We start from the raw sequence: 13,965 nt of genomic DNA, 5'->3' as shown, positions 1-13,965 counted from the left end.
AATACAACAGTCCACAGATCAGAGAAGTCGCTGTTACCATGGAGAGGTTAAAGAACCATATACTAATAGCCGACTGCCATTAGACGTTATAAATAACCATAGGTAACGTCAGCATTCCATCCTTTATACTGTATATATAGCATGTGCATACAGTATGTCTAGACATTTTGCAATAAGCTTAAACTATACAGTTTAGATATGAGAAATTGGATCCTTAAAAAAGTTTTAAATTCAAAATGATGTTGTTGAGTAATTGCTAAAAGAAAAACAAATTTGATGCGAAAACATCAATGTCTTTAAAATCACGACTCCATGTTTACACAGCAAACTAAACTGTTTTGATTTGAAATTCTGCATATGTGAAGTGAACATGCGGCTAATGGCTGCAATATATGCCCTTACAGCCTCTAGTCTATCTGTTTGGTTCTGTGATATAATGTAGATTGTATTCTAAAGACTATTTGCAAATCTAATCTTGACAGGTGCGATAAAACACTAACATATATATTAAAAAGTAAATCATTTGTCCTACTTTAGTTTACACAGTGTCCAAAAACAAGTTAACGTACATGCACGGTGTAAAAACAGTTTCATTTTCTAAACTTCTTGACTGACTGTCAATTGATTGTTCGGCGATTCGTCCGTCTAATCCCCTCCTTTATGTCAGCCTACTCTGATGTGATTGGTACAATGGGCTAGTTGCAAATGGAACGTCACTTTTGTGGCAATTATTCGTGTATTAAGCAGGATAAAATCCATCCTGCCGGTTGTTATTGCAAAATATTACACGGTGCTCTGGAATACTTGATACTTGACACGGACTCATCCAGGTACCTGGAGTCATGTTCTACCACACATAAATTAAATAAAAATATGCCTAATTAATAACGTATTTGAGATTATATTTACAAATGATTGAACCAGTTTGCAGGTTTTCTTGTTTAAATTTCATGTCTTGTCTTAAAACCGAAAGGTTTTCCTTGCAGAATGTTTGCATTCAATGCAAATGAGCTAATAAAATATTTTAAATCAATATTTAATATCTAATCATTTACTCATGAGGTACAGTAAGTAGATTTGTAAAAAGCGGGATTATTGTACAGACAGCCGGTCGCAAATAATAAACCCCTTCAGTGTCATACTAGATTATTTACATAACTCTGTTTATTTTGCAATAAGAACCAGCTGGGAATTGTTGGGCTGCTCGAACAAACAGAGCTATTTCTTTTCACAGCATTTACAGTTTATGAAGAAACCAACCGTATTCTTCATAAGAATTCATAGTACAAGTAATACTAAGGACACATAGTGTGCTCTAGGTGTGACGAAAAACAAAGACAAAAATTAATGTTTTGTTTAGGTTATGAAAATTTGATATTGAGCAATTAAAACATTTATATTGAAGACTGTCACTATGTATGTAACTGTCACAGTATGTTACCTGCAGAGACTTTTGTATTTCTGCATGCAAAACCCGGAAGCAAGTTCAATTTGGGTTTTGTAAATTGTTTTTTCATGAGATGCCTAAAATAAGATGTTTAACGAAATTTTCACATTTAATTCTATGACATTAAACACACCTGTTATAAGTTGCTTTTAGTTTTTAAAGCTTTAATTGTGTCTTAAAAACTGCGTTTGCTAACACGTTGCTGAAAGCGACTACATCCTTTGGAAGAGCCAAATTAGACGTCACCACGCATAAAAATCTCACAAATAATGTAACATGGGCACAAATGTCTAAAAACATGGATGAAGATTACTTACTAGTAGGGATACACCGATGTATCGGCCACCGATATGAATTGGCCGATATTGGATTAATCAGAATAACGGCAGTAGCATGACAAATAACGATGGGTTATTATTTAACTGCATGGTGTAACACTTCGGGACTGAAGGACGATGACACACACAGGGTAAAGTGAACTAGTGATTTAATGTAGTTGAAACAGATGATCAAACGACAGGTAACAATCCACAAATAACATCCACTGGTAAATCCACAGGTAAACACTGATAACATCCACAGGAAAAAGGTAACATAGGGTCGGAACTAGCAAACATCAAGAACAACTTGGGGATAAGAACAGAAAGTTGGCCATGCGAGCTTAACCAGATTTCAGTTCTGAAACCGACATACACCGAGTAAGCAAGGTTTGGGTTAATCAATCCAGAGTTCACGGTTTAACTGACGGTAAGTTAACCCTGCTTTCTGGATACACCCCTGATAACATTTATGCATTTTGCAGTCGCTTTTATCGCAAAGCGACTTATGTTGCATTGTATTTTACATTTGTTTTGTTTTTTACAAACTAGACAACAATGTGGTCTGTACCAAGAAGCTGGTTTAGGTGGCTAGCCAGGTAAGTTTAGAAATTAGTTTGCGCCAACGCTGGGTTTTAGGTACCCTGAAAGTAGCTCGGCTTTAATCGGTGTCTATCGCCATGGTAACTAATGCTGCACGGCTAACCTTCTCTAGATTAGAGATCTCACACCCAAACTGAACCAATCAATTTACATATAAATGACACAACTAATTCCCAGTGCGTGTTACAACAGCTAGTTATTTAAATAAAAAATATATATAAATATACATTGCAAATATAAAATCAAATAATGGTTATTTCCTATAGTTACATTTTGCTGGTTTTCCCTTATGCTCATATGATATGTATTTATTTTACACTATTTTACTGTCCTACACACTATACATTATGTATTTCTTTGCATTGCATGTATTACATTCTCGTCTGTGATGCAGAACATCTAGGAACACTTTCAGTTTCACGGTGTAGTACATTTGTCTTTGTCCACGAAAGAAAACAGCTACAGTAAGACACTGACAAAACCATACATTTACAGGTGACATCACTTATCTTTTTGACATCACATATCATATCTATTTTAATCCTTTTTTTCTAAAATCAATTTACACTTATGTATCATACAGCAGGCCTACATTTTAAAATGTAGAACTTTCTAATGCTGCAATGTCTATATTATTCCCTGCATCTGTGTTGTGTCAGTGGTTTGAGGAAGGTTGAGTACATGGGGAACAGTACAAAATCTGTTAAATGAATTAAATATATATATATATATATATATATATATATATATACACTCACCTAAAGGATTATTAGGAACACCATACTAATATTGTGTTTGACCCCCTTTTGCCTTCAGAACTGCCTTAATTTTACGTGGCATTGATTCAACAAGGTGCTGAAAGCATTGTTTAGAAATGTTAGCCCATATCGATATGATAGGACAAAACACAGGGTACAATTACAGTCCGGGGGAATGAGGATATGGTTCGGGTGCAATCATTGCGTGCAAAGGATTATGGGAAGTGTAGTGCGTGAGTTCAAAAGTCAGGTGAAAGGGAACGGGAACGGCAGGGAGAAGGTGCTGATGTGGGGGGCATGGCAGTGGGGGGGGGGGGGGGTTGTTACACATGGAGCCAATGAGTTGCAAACGTTTTTCTCTGAAAAAAATAATTCAATTGTAACAGCACAGTTTATGAGTTAATATAAATATATGAATATGAGTTAATGTTGTTAATAAAATAAATATTGGATAGCAAAAATCACCTTTGAAGATTGTTCTGTATTGTATTTGTATCTTAACTTGTGGCTCTCTGTTAAGTGGATCCAATTCATGTTCAGTAAATACGATCGATATCGTATCGGCCAAAAAATCCTAACGGTGCATCCCTACTTATTAGAGAATAATGATATTTTTCTAAAGTTTTTAATAAATTTGGAAAAGTTGTCAGGTGATGATAATATCGAGTGACAATAGTGTAGTCTGTTTAAAGCCTCGCATTAGCTTTTTACCTCTGGTGATTGTATTTAGGCTTTTGTCAAGATAATCTCGAGTGACAAAATGTCTAAGTATCATAAACCTTTGTAAATTACAGAGTTAATTTTTTTGTGATATTACAGAAGTCTATCCGTCCACTTTCGTTCAAGGGAATCAGTGCGCCGCTAACTTCCGGGTTTGCCTACAAAAATATGTCATTCCCGCAGCAGTCTATTCACAGTGGTAAGCTTATAATCATGGTTAAAACGTTTGGTACGTTTTTCTGGAAACGTCAGCTTGATGTTGTTAAAAGACAAAGATAAGTACATAAAATAACCAGCAATTGTTTCAAACATAGATGAAGATAGAATGACAAAGGTTACGAATTGCAGCTTTTAGCAAACAAAAGCTTAACCCAGAACGCAAAGAGCACTTCATACAATACAATCAAAGTCGTGTGGATGAGGTGGTCTTATTTTCCTGGCATTCATATACATTATAGTCTTCTCCGTCTGTAGCGACTGTGCCATTACAGGGCGGGATCTCACTGACGGTGCTACGCATAGTGACCCTGGTCATGCTCAGAGAGCGTTTCCTAGGGGCTGGATGCCATTTACGACGACACATCACCTCTTTAAACATTTCCCTGAAGCGGGTGGACATCAGGTTGTACAGGATGGGATTGACGGCCGAGCTAAGGTAGAAGAAGACCCCGGAAATGATGTGAACGTACTCGTACACCTGGAAGATTTCCATGTGGTCGTTGGATCTCTGGTCCATGAAGCTCCACATCAGGCGATCGGTGTGAAACGGAGCCCAGCAGATGCCAAACATGACCACTAGTACAACTGAGAAAAATGAAGTCTGAATGTTTATTTCTGATATATTTATCATAAATATTGAATATTTATTTAACACATAATATACTTTTTATAATAAAATAAGGTTCATGGATTTTTTAAATAATAATAAATTAATATTTATTTTTATAATAACAATTCGCAAAAAGCACTATAGGAATACATTCAAATTGAATCACAAATTGGATAGATTACATCATTGCACATCAGTCACAAGTGAAGTCTTATAAAAGGCATTCCTCTCCCTTCAGCTGTATGTTTATTACCTGCCGTATGCCACTTCAGGTCAGTAACCAAACAAGACCTTTAACAATGCTTGACAATATTGAGCTGTTTGTACTCATTTACGGGGAAAGACTGACCCACTGATTTTCCCACTGGCATTTAGGCTTACATATAAACAGTGTCTTACATTTCAAGAGCGGATTTCTGTTGTGTTGGACGTGTGAATCTTTGTAAACAAAAGCAATTATGCACCCTGGGACTAATGTTGAGCAGCCCAAGTAGTCTTTGTGTAATGGGTTTTATATTATTCTCCCACTGTGAAGACACAATGTATGTATTATATGCAGAGTATGTAAAAACATGAGATGCATGACGTTGATTGATATTATAAAAGGTAAACAGCCAGGCTGTCATCAGAGGGTTACAACCGGGAACGTTGTCGGCAGATATATAATTTTGATGCATAATTCAGGATTCATGTATTTTTGTGATGGCCCTGAACACAGGTCATTCAGTCCTGCATGATCCTGTATTATAAAAGACAGGGAGTAACTGCAATTGTGTCTGTTGTTGCATCCCTTTTAGCCAAGACCAAAACGCAGATGACACTATATAACTACTGTATGTTTAACATGTGAACATGGTAGTGGTGAGATATTTTATAGAAAAATCTAGAGTCTGCCCAGAATACATACAACAAGGATGTTTTAAGTATTATTGCGAGTCTGTAAGCCACACAAAACGTTTAAAAATATAAAAAAGAGCTGTCTAGAGGTTTCAGAATCTAAACCTCTGAAGGAGCCCAGTGAAATGTTTAGTAAGGTTTGAAATGCAGCCAGGGCCGGATTAACCATATGGGCAATTGGGCAATTGCCCAGGGGCCGTGAGACCTCTAAAGGGCCCCGCGGGCGGTAACACCAATCAACGTGCACTGAGCCGGTCGCGTGACGGCAAGCCCTACCACAACCCAACACAACTCAAAAAATGCAAACATGGAGTAGCCAAGTGGGAGCGCTAATCGGAAATTTAAAAGGGAGAAGGATATCAGGAAAATTTAAAATATATACAGAAAATAGGGAATTTCTTTACGCTAGTAAACGTTAGCAACTAGTCTGCTAAGGCACCATCCGTCAACGAGGACAGCTCAGCTAGCCAGGACATTCCTTCACTGCCGGCTCTAGCTAATGTTCACATCCCCGAGAGCGAAGAGCCCCAGCAGCATCTTCAACCTACGACCCGGATTCTGCTGCGAGTGCGACCATTGAAGGAAGCGGTGATGGGTCTCGAGTCTAACCGCCATCAGAACCGCTCGTCGAGTTTGCGAGCAGCCCCTGTTTCACATTCAAAGTCCAGAAAAATGCTCGTGTAAGATGTGTTTGCCAAATGAAACCAAGCATTTCAAATTTATACAAGCTCTTCCCCATTATTTAGGATTAAAATTGTGTATTTTGCCAGATTATTTAGCATTTATTTTGTCTTGTCTAATTGCGATAAATTGACAGATTTCCGAATGTTTATATTGCACTAAATGTTTAACACTTGCCTGTCTTTTTGAACTGTGATGTGACAGGTTGTTTTCTGTTTCTGTTCAATTTAAACAGCCAAAATAATTTATTAGGCTATGTTCTGCGGTCTGGATTTAACGAAGCAAAGGTCCGGATCCAGACTGCTCTAGGACCCTGGGGAATCCCTGGGCGCGGTGACGTAGCAGGAAACTACTCAAATTACTGTAATTGAGTCGTACTTTCACTGCGCTATATTTCCTCACAGTCGCTACTTTATATGTTTAATTGTCATGTGATTGGCTAAAGAGAATAATCAATCCCCTCACGTGACCCCGTCCACGCAAATCGCGCATAGAAAACATGCATCGTACAGATTTAAAGACACCTGCCGGCCGCCAATTTAGTTTAATCATGGAGGAGGACGATAGTGTGAGGCAGGCCGGGCATGTATCAAACGGCGGTTTTGCACGCTTGAAAGTCACTGCGGGAAAGGGACACTACGAAGGTTCGTCCGAGATATGCAGAAATATTGAGTTCCTGTATCACTCCAAGTGTCATCCAAACGGCTATATCATGAGGTCAAATTGTCCATCTCTCTCCAAAGTATCTACATCAAATGTTCACATCCCCGAGAGCGAAGAGCCCCAGCAGCATCTTCAACCTACGACCCGGATTCTGCTGCGAGTGCGACCATTGAGGGAAGCGGTGATGGGTCTCTAGTCTAACCGCCATCAGAACCGCTCGTCGAGTTTGCGAGCAGCCCCTGTTTCACATTCAAAGTCCAGAAAAATGCTCGTGTAAGATGTGTTTGCCAAATGAAACCAAGCATTTCAAATTTATACATGCTCTTCCCCATTATTTAGGATTAAAATTGTGTATTTTGCCAGATTATTTAGCATTTATTTTGTCTTGTCTAATTGCGATAAATTGACAGATTTCCAAATGTTTATATTGCACTAAATGTTTAACACTTGCCTGTCTTTTGGAACTGTGATGTGACAGGTTGTTTTCTGTTTTAAAACAAGTTCAAAAGAGTTTAGGAGCAGATGATACTGCATTTGATAAATTTTTTCCTTGTGGTCTTGTGGTGGCTCCATGAAAATGATGTAAATTTTGTTTGTTTATTGTTGTTGCGAGAAAACAGCAGATTTCAAAATGTTTATATTGCACTATAACTTGATAGTCCTATTGAATTCTGAGGTGACAGGGTGATTTCTGTTTAAAATGAGCTGAGGACCAAAATGCTACTTGATTCTAGGAGATGGATTCTATGCAATTGTGTTTGGAGTAGGTGTTGTTAAATAAATATTGGATGCTTTGAAAGTCGTTGCTTATTTATTTTTTGTGACTATGTGGTGGGTCAATTTTGCCAAATGATACTGATGCCGACGTGTTTTGTTTTCATAACATGATGACTGAGTGGTCTTGACAAGAGAACATAGTGGTGCATTTGTAATTCTATGAGCATTTGCACATCTGTACATCAAAATGCACTTTATGGCAGTTAGTTATTGAAAAATGTAGTATATTGACTGTATTACTGTAATTTATTCTGTATTTTGACAGATTATGGTGATCCAGGGGTTGTGATGATGGGGCCGGGGCCCTTAAAAATTGTTGCCCGGGGTACAGTGAAGTGTTAATCTGAATTTGTTACTATTATACAAGGTTGCTTATTCATACAGTATAAATTTGTACGTTGTGAACAATATTATAGCCTTTTATGAAGCCTTTTCTAAACACGCGTCATCAGTTGATTACATCACAAAACAGCTGTCGCACAGTCATACATGTGTATAATTGTAAAAATGGACCTACTTACACAGCATTTTATTGACCTGCTGGCGTCGTGCTTTCTGCTGCTGACTGCGCACATTGGAGTAGCTGTCTTCCGACAAACTGGCTTTTGCGTCCAGGACCTGCAACATCTTCTCTCGTTTCAGCTTAATGGCGATGAGCAGATACAGCACGCTGATGGTCAGCATGGGCAGCAAGAAAAACAGAAGCGTTGTAATTTGAATGATCAGGTTGTACATCCAACGTGGCTTGACCAGCATGCATGTGGCAGAATTGGCCACGTGACCCGTTCCTCTGCCTTTGGGAAGAGGAAGAGTAAAGATGCCGTGGAGGCTGGTGTTAGGAACGGCACACAACATGGACGCGCTCCACACGCTCAAGATCACCCGCTTGGCATGAGTGCACGTCACAACGTATTTGGCTCTGAACGGGTGAACTACGGCGATGTAGCGCTCCACGCTCAATGCTGTTACGTTAAGGATGGATGCGAAGCAAACAGTCTCAAACAGGAAGGTTTTGAAGTAGCAGCCGCCCTTGCCCAAAAGGAATGGATAGTTACTCCACATTTCATAGAGCTCCAAAGGCATGCCCAGAAGAAGCACGAGGAGGTCAGACACAGCTAAGCTAAACAAGTAGAAGTTGGTGGGTGTCCTCATGACCCTGTTGCGAATAATGACGGTGCACGTAAGAACGTTGCCCACCGCCCCTACAATGAAGATGATCAGGTAGGTGATGCAAACGGGCAGAAACACTGGAGACCGTCGAGGTCCTAGATATTTCTCAAGGTACTCATCTTGGTCAAGGCAATACTCATCCATCTCCTCCTGGCTGAGGTTTAGCCCAACACTGATGTTGCACAGCACATCCTGAGCACAACTGGACATTAAGGAATCCGCAGAGGAACAGTTTGAGATGGAAATCATTCTATACCTAGTAATAAAACAAGAGAGTGAGAGATTAAACATTTTTTAGGAGGTCCATTGAATTTTAAAAGCCTATAAAAATAAAAGGTTTTTGAACTATTGAGATGTTTTCTGTTGCCAAAGAGGAGCTACAGTAAGACATCACACAAGGTTTTTATTAAAACATTTGTTATTCTTATACTATTAAAATGAGACAGGTGACTTACACACAATACAAAAAGGACAGGCACCACCAGAAGACATAACACTTAAGTAATGGGATATATCACAAAATTGATGACCCAAAGTAATTTCCATGAGGCCTATGTGTCTTCCAATCATGATTCACAATAAAATGAAATGCAGGCAGAGAAATGAGACTATTAATAAAGAGAGGATACCATTCACTGTGTACTTAATGAAAGAAATTATTCGATTTGGAGACACAAGGAGAGAGAGGAAAGGTCTACATCTTCCCCCAATAACTCCATCCTGCTCCAGATAATTAATATTTGTATATTAAAAAAAACTACTGACAACATGCAAACAGCAAATGTAATGTAACAATTAAAATGCTATATAACAATTAAAATCATGAACAGAAAAAGTTACTTGCTATATTAGCCTTTCCATGCCATTTTCACCTTTTCACTTTCATACTAAATCATTTTCAAATTAAAACGTTGTTCTTTACTAAATTTGAACCTGCTTGTGAAAACCCAGCAAAGGTCCTTCATAAAATCATCCTACAGAGTATTCTGTGAAAATATAACAATATCTTCAATATTGACTGAATAATACCAAAATCTGAGATATTATGAGATGTTAGTCTGGGTTTTCACAGGGTCAAAAATTTGTCCATGCTGACCAATAATGCTAATGCTAAATGTAAATAAAACGTTATGGTTGATAAAATATCACAAATCTGGTTGAAAGGTGCGAGACATAGCAAACAGTAAACAGAATGACGGATACCAATGGTTCAATATTCTCTGCATTTTGTTTACTGTTGTGTGTCCATTTACAGAGAGCAGAAAGGGTTAAAATTAAGAGTGTTTGGCGCTAAATAAAGATGTTAGAGGACATAGCAGCAAAAGATCAATTACATAAATGTTCCTGTGAGCGAGTGTGACGCGCGGCTCAATTTAAACAGCCAAAATAATTTATTAGGCTATGTTCTGCGGTCTGGATTTAACAAAGCAAAGGTCCAGATCCAGACTGCTCTAGGACCCTGGGGAATCCCTGGGCGCGGTGATGTAGCAGGAAACTACTCAAATTACTGTAATTGAGTCGTACTTTCACTGCGCTATATTTCCTCACAGTCGCTACTTTATATGTTTAATTGTCATGTGATTGGCTAAAGAGAATAATCAATCCCCTCACGTGACCCCGTCCACGCAAATCGCGCATAGAAAACATGCATCGTACAGATTTAAAGACACCTGCCGGCCGCCAATTTAGTTTAATCATGGAGGACGATAGTGTGAGGCAGGCCGGGCATGTCTCAAACGGCGGTTTTGCACACTTGAAAGTCACTGCGGGAAAGGGACACTACGAAGGTTCGTCCGAGATATGCAGAAATATTGAGTTCCTGTATCACTCCAAGTGTCATCCAAACGGCTATATCATGAGGTCAAATTGTCCATCTCTCTCCAAAGTATCTACATCAAGTGGTCTGCCCTTATAAGTGAGTAGGGAACATATGCCATTGGAATGCTTGCGAAGCAGTTTCGCAAACTGGCAGTTTTATGTTTTAAATAAAGTTCAATTTCCGGCACAGATCGAGCGATTCGCTTCAATAAGACATCATTAATACGTCGAAAGAAACCTCGCGGGTTACTGTTATGTTGCCTTTATCTGTATTGTTAACTTTTAAAGACATGAACCTGTGGACCTGCATTTTATGAAAAACCTGGGAACTTCAGGTAAGAATCAAGAAATAATGTCACATACATCTCGGATGGCTTGAGGTTGAGTAATTGATCAGCCAGCTCCACAGATATGACTGTGAATGCTAATCCAATGCAATTTAGGTTACAAATGTTTAGCATTTTTTGCATGCAGTATTTTGGGCTCTCATTAATGAATTTCTGCATTGTGGGGCCTTGTACACATGATTAAACAGTGTTGGAATTGCGATAATGGTTTTAACTGGAAAACGGAGCTCATGACAGACAGATTAAATGGTTGTTTTGTATGAGTTGTATCGTCTCGGTTATGTCTGTAACCTCGGTTCCCTGATGGAGGGAACGAGACGTTGTGAGAGACTGACTTGTGGCATGAAGTCACAACGTCGAGAGACCGACTGAAGGGGAACACATCTTAACCTTACTGATAAAGCATATAAGTTCCCCTTCAGTCGGTCTCTCGACGTTGTGAGAGACTGACTTGTGGCATGAAGTCACAACGTCTCGTTCCCTCCATCAGGGAACCGAGGTTACAGACGTAACCGAGACGTTTTGTTGAATGTAGCTATTTTCTATATAAATCTCTAAATTTGATTATTAATAATTATTAATAATTCATTCAATTACACCGCCTAAGAAGTAATGAGTAACTAGTACTCTTGAGAAGAGTAATTTTTACTTTTACTCAATTACTTTTAACACCAGTACTTTTACTTGTACTTGAGTACAAATTTCCAGTACTCTTTCCACCACTGGTTTTCAGAAGCAGTGTACATTATTTACAGTTATGACATTCAATTATTCTGAAAGCTGAGAAGAAGGTATTAAGGCCTGCTGTTGAACCAATGTGTTTTCGGGAGTAGCAGTCATGAGTAGCTACTATAGTACAGAAACTATGTTTGGTTATCAGCATATTTGGGAAACGCACCCCTGCTAATTCATTAAACAAAATATTACAAGAAAAATAAAAGGCTGCACTCTTCCAAATGATGAAAATGAATGTGGCTCCACAATGGCTGTGATGAACAAAAATTTAACAATTTTAATTCATTTTTTCTATTCTGCGTTGTTTCCGCACAAAAAGCAATGTTATTCATTGATATCTTGAAAATTTGCTTTCATTATAATTTTGATACTTGACATTATGATAATGATATCATACATTCTTAAGAAATGATCATACTGATTGTAAAGTACATAGGGTAATGCTGACAGATCTTTGAAATACTGTGACCTTTTACAATACCAACACTAACTACAAATAATTCTTACTTTACAAATTGCTAGCAGATAATCACCAACGAAAGATCATCCAGTCTAAAACCTAACAGATATCAGACACACACTTATTCCCTAATTTTAAAAAGTAATATTCCTAAGAGCCACAGGTACCTTTGATTAGAAAGTTACATACAAATTATACAAACATTACCAAGAAAGCTTCTGTTATTTAATTTCTGCAAGTGACAATTATTTTTCTCATCATGAAAGTGCATTAAAAAAAACATAAGCATTAAATTACACAAATCAATTGGAAGAAATTATTTGAGTGGATTTAAGGAATCTATCTTACCTTATGCTTTCACAGTCCGGAATTTGGAAACATTGAATGACAGTCAGATGTAAAGTGAAGGTTCACTCTTGCAGCTGATGATGTTGTTAAGGATGATGTATATCATCATGTCTGCTTTTCCTAGAGCTGAGCACACACAGTATAGGAGTGCTTCATTAGCTTTGGAAAGAGAGACGCACACAGCTCTCAGTCTCTCTCTCTCTCTCTCTCTCTCTCTCTCTCTCGCTCTCTCTCTCTCTCTCGCTCTCTCTCGCTCTCTCGCTCTCTCGCTCTCTCGCTCTCTCGCTCTCTCGCTCTCACACTGCAATGTGAATGTATCTGTTGATGTGTAATTGAACAAAAACTAAAAAGAAACTAAATTTAGCATCCCAATTAAATTAATTTTCTTTTCTAACAATGCTGCACACTTTTATAAATCTGCCCAATTTATCAGAAGAGGTTTTAATCAAAGATAAAAGGCATCTCTCATTGTCTGTTTTAATCTTGTCTGCCAATGATTTAATATCTTTAATTTCAATAGCATTTCATGAATTTTTAATGACGTCTGGATAACCCCGTGGACTCAATGGTGCACATTGCACAAATACTGTTTATTAACAGTAAAAAGTTATACAAATCTTCTAGATAATCATTTAGCAAAATGCACGGGCAAATGTACCATACAGATTTTGTTTCTATATATATAACACACATTTCCATTCACAAGTTCTATTCCTATAGCTCAGTAGGTATTTTAGCAGTGCCAAGGTCATGGGTTTGATTCCCCGTGAGCATATATACCAATAAAACGCTAACCTTGAATGTATTGTAAGCCGCTTTGGACGAAGGTGTTCGACAAGTGTGTAAATGTAATCATTTCTATATGTAAGCTTAAAGGAATGGTTTATCTCAAAATCCAAATTGTGATATATTTTACTCATCCACGTACTCACCCACGATTTAAGACCTTCCGACGTCTTCTGAACACAAATAAAGATATTTTAGGTGACATCCGAGAGATCTCCTAGCCTCCTCATAGACATCATGGTTATTGTTGTTGTCAAGGTCCAGAAAAGTACTAAAGAAGTCGTTAAATTGGTCCATCCGCTCATAGTGGCTCAATTGAATTTTCTTAAATGTGACGAAGATTCTTTATACACGAAAAACAAACAAAAATAACGACTTTAATCGATTTGTCTTGTCAGTCTATGGTGTGTGTTCACCAGATTACTTCGCATGCGCATTCGGAGGGGGAAGATGCCGGCATTTTGACTGACAACCCGGAAGCCGAATGTGTATGCGTCGAAGTGTCTAAAAAGTAAAAGTGGTTCTTTGCTCATAATCATAGAGGAACCACTTTTAGTGCTACATAGTAAGACAGCAGTGTCTTGGTGCTTCATTGGTTTTTCAGAGGTT

The 13,965-nt window shown here is 38.2% G+C and overlaps 1 protein-coding gene across 1 annotated transcript; it reads right to left on the bottom strand.

Moving 5' to 3' along the window:
* Window positions 1–4,248: 4,248 nt before the first annotated feature.
* Window positions 4,249–9,072, bottom strand: nmur1a (neuromedin U receptor 1a; the record flags this gene model as incomplete). The annotated part of the gene is made up of 2 exons (XM_079471885.1): window positions 4,249–4,649; window positions 8,214–9,072. The coding sequence occupies 2 exons, from the start codon at window positions 9,070–9,072 to the stop codon at window positions 4,249–4,251; spliced, it is 1,260 nt and encodes a 419-aa protein (XP_079328011.1).
* Window positions 9,073–13,965: the final 4,893 nt, after the last annotated feature.

The sequence above is a fragment of the Barbatula barbatula genome (genome assembly GCF_947034865.1).
Source record: "Barbatula barbatula genome assembly, chromosome: 13".
Classification (NCBI taxonomy): domain Eukaryota; kingdom Metazoa; phylum Chordata; class Actinopteri; order Cypriniformes; family Nemacheilidae; genus Barbatula; species Barbatula barbatula.
The sequence above is the reverse complement of the archived record's forward strand: the minus strand, read 5'-3'. Positions and strand labels throughout refer to the sequence as shown.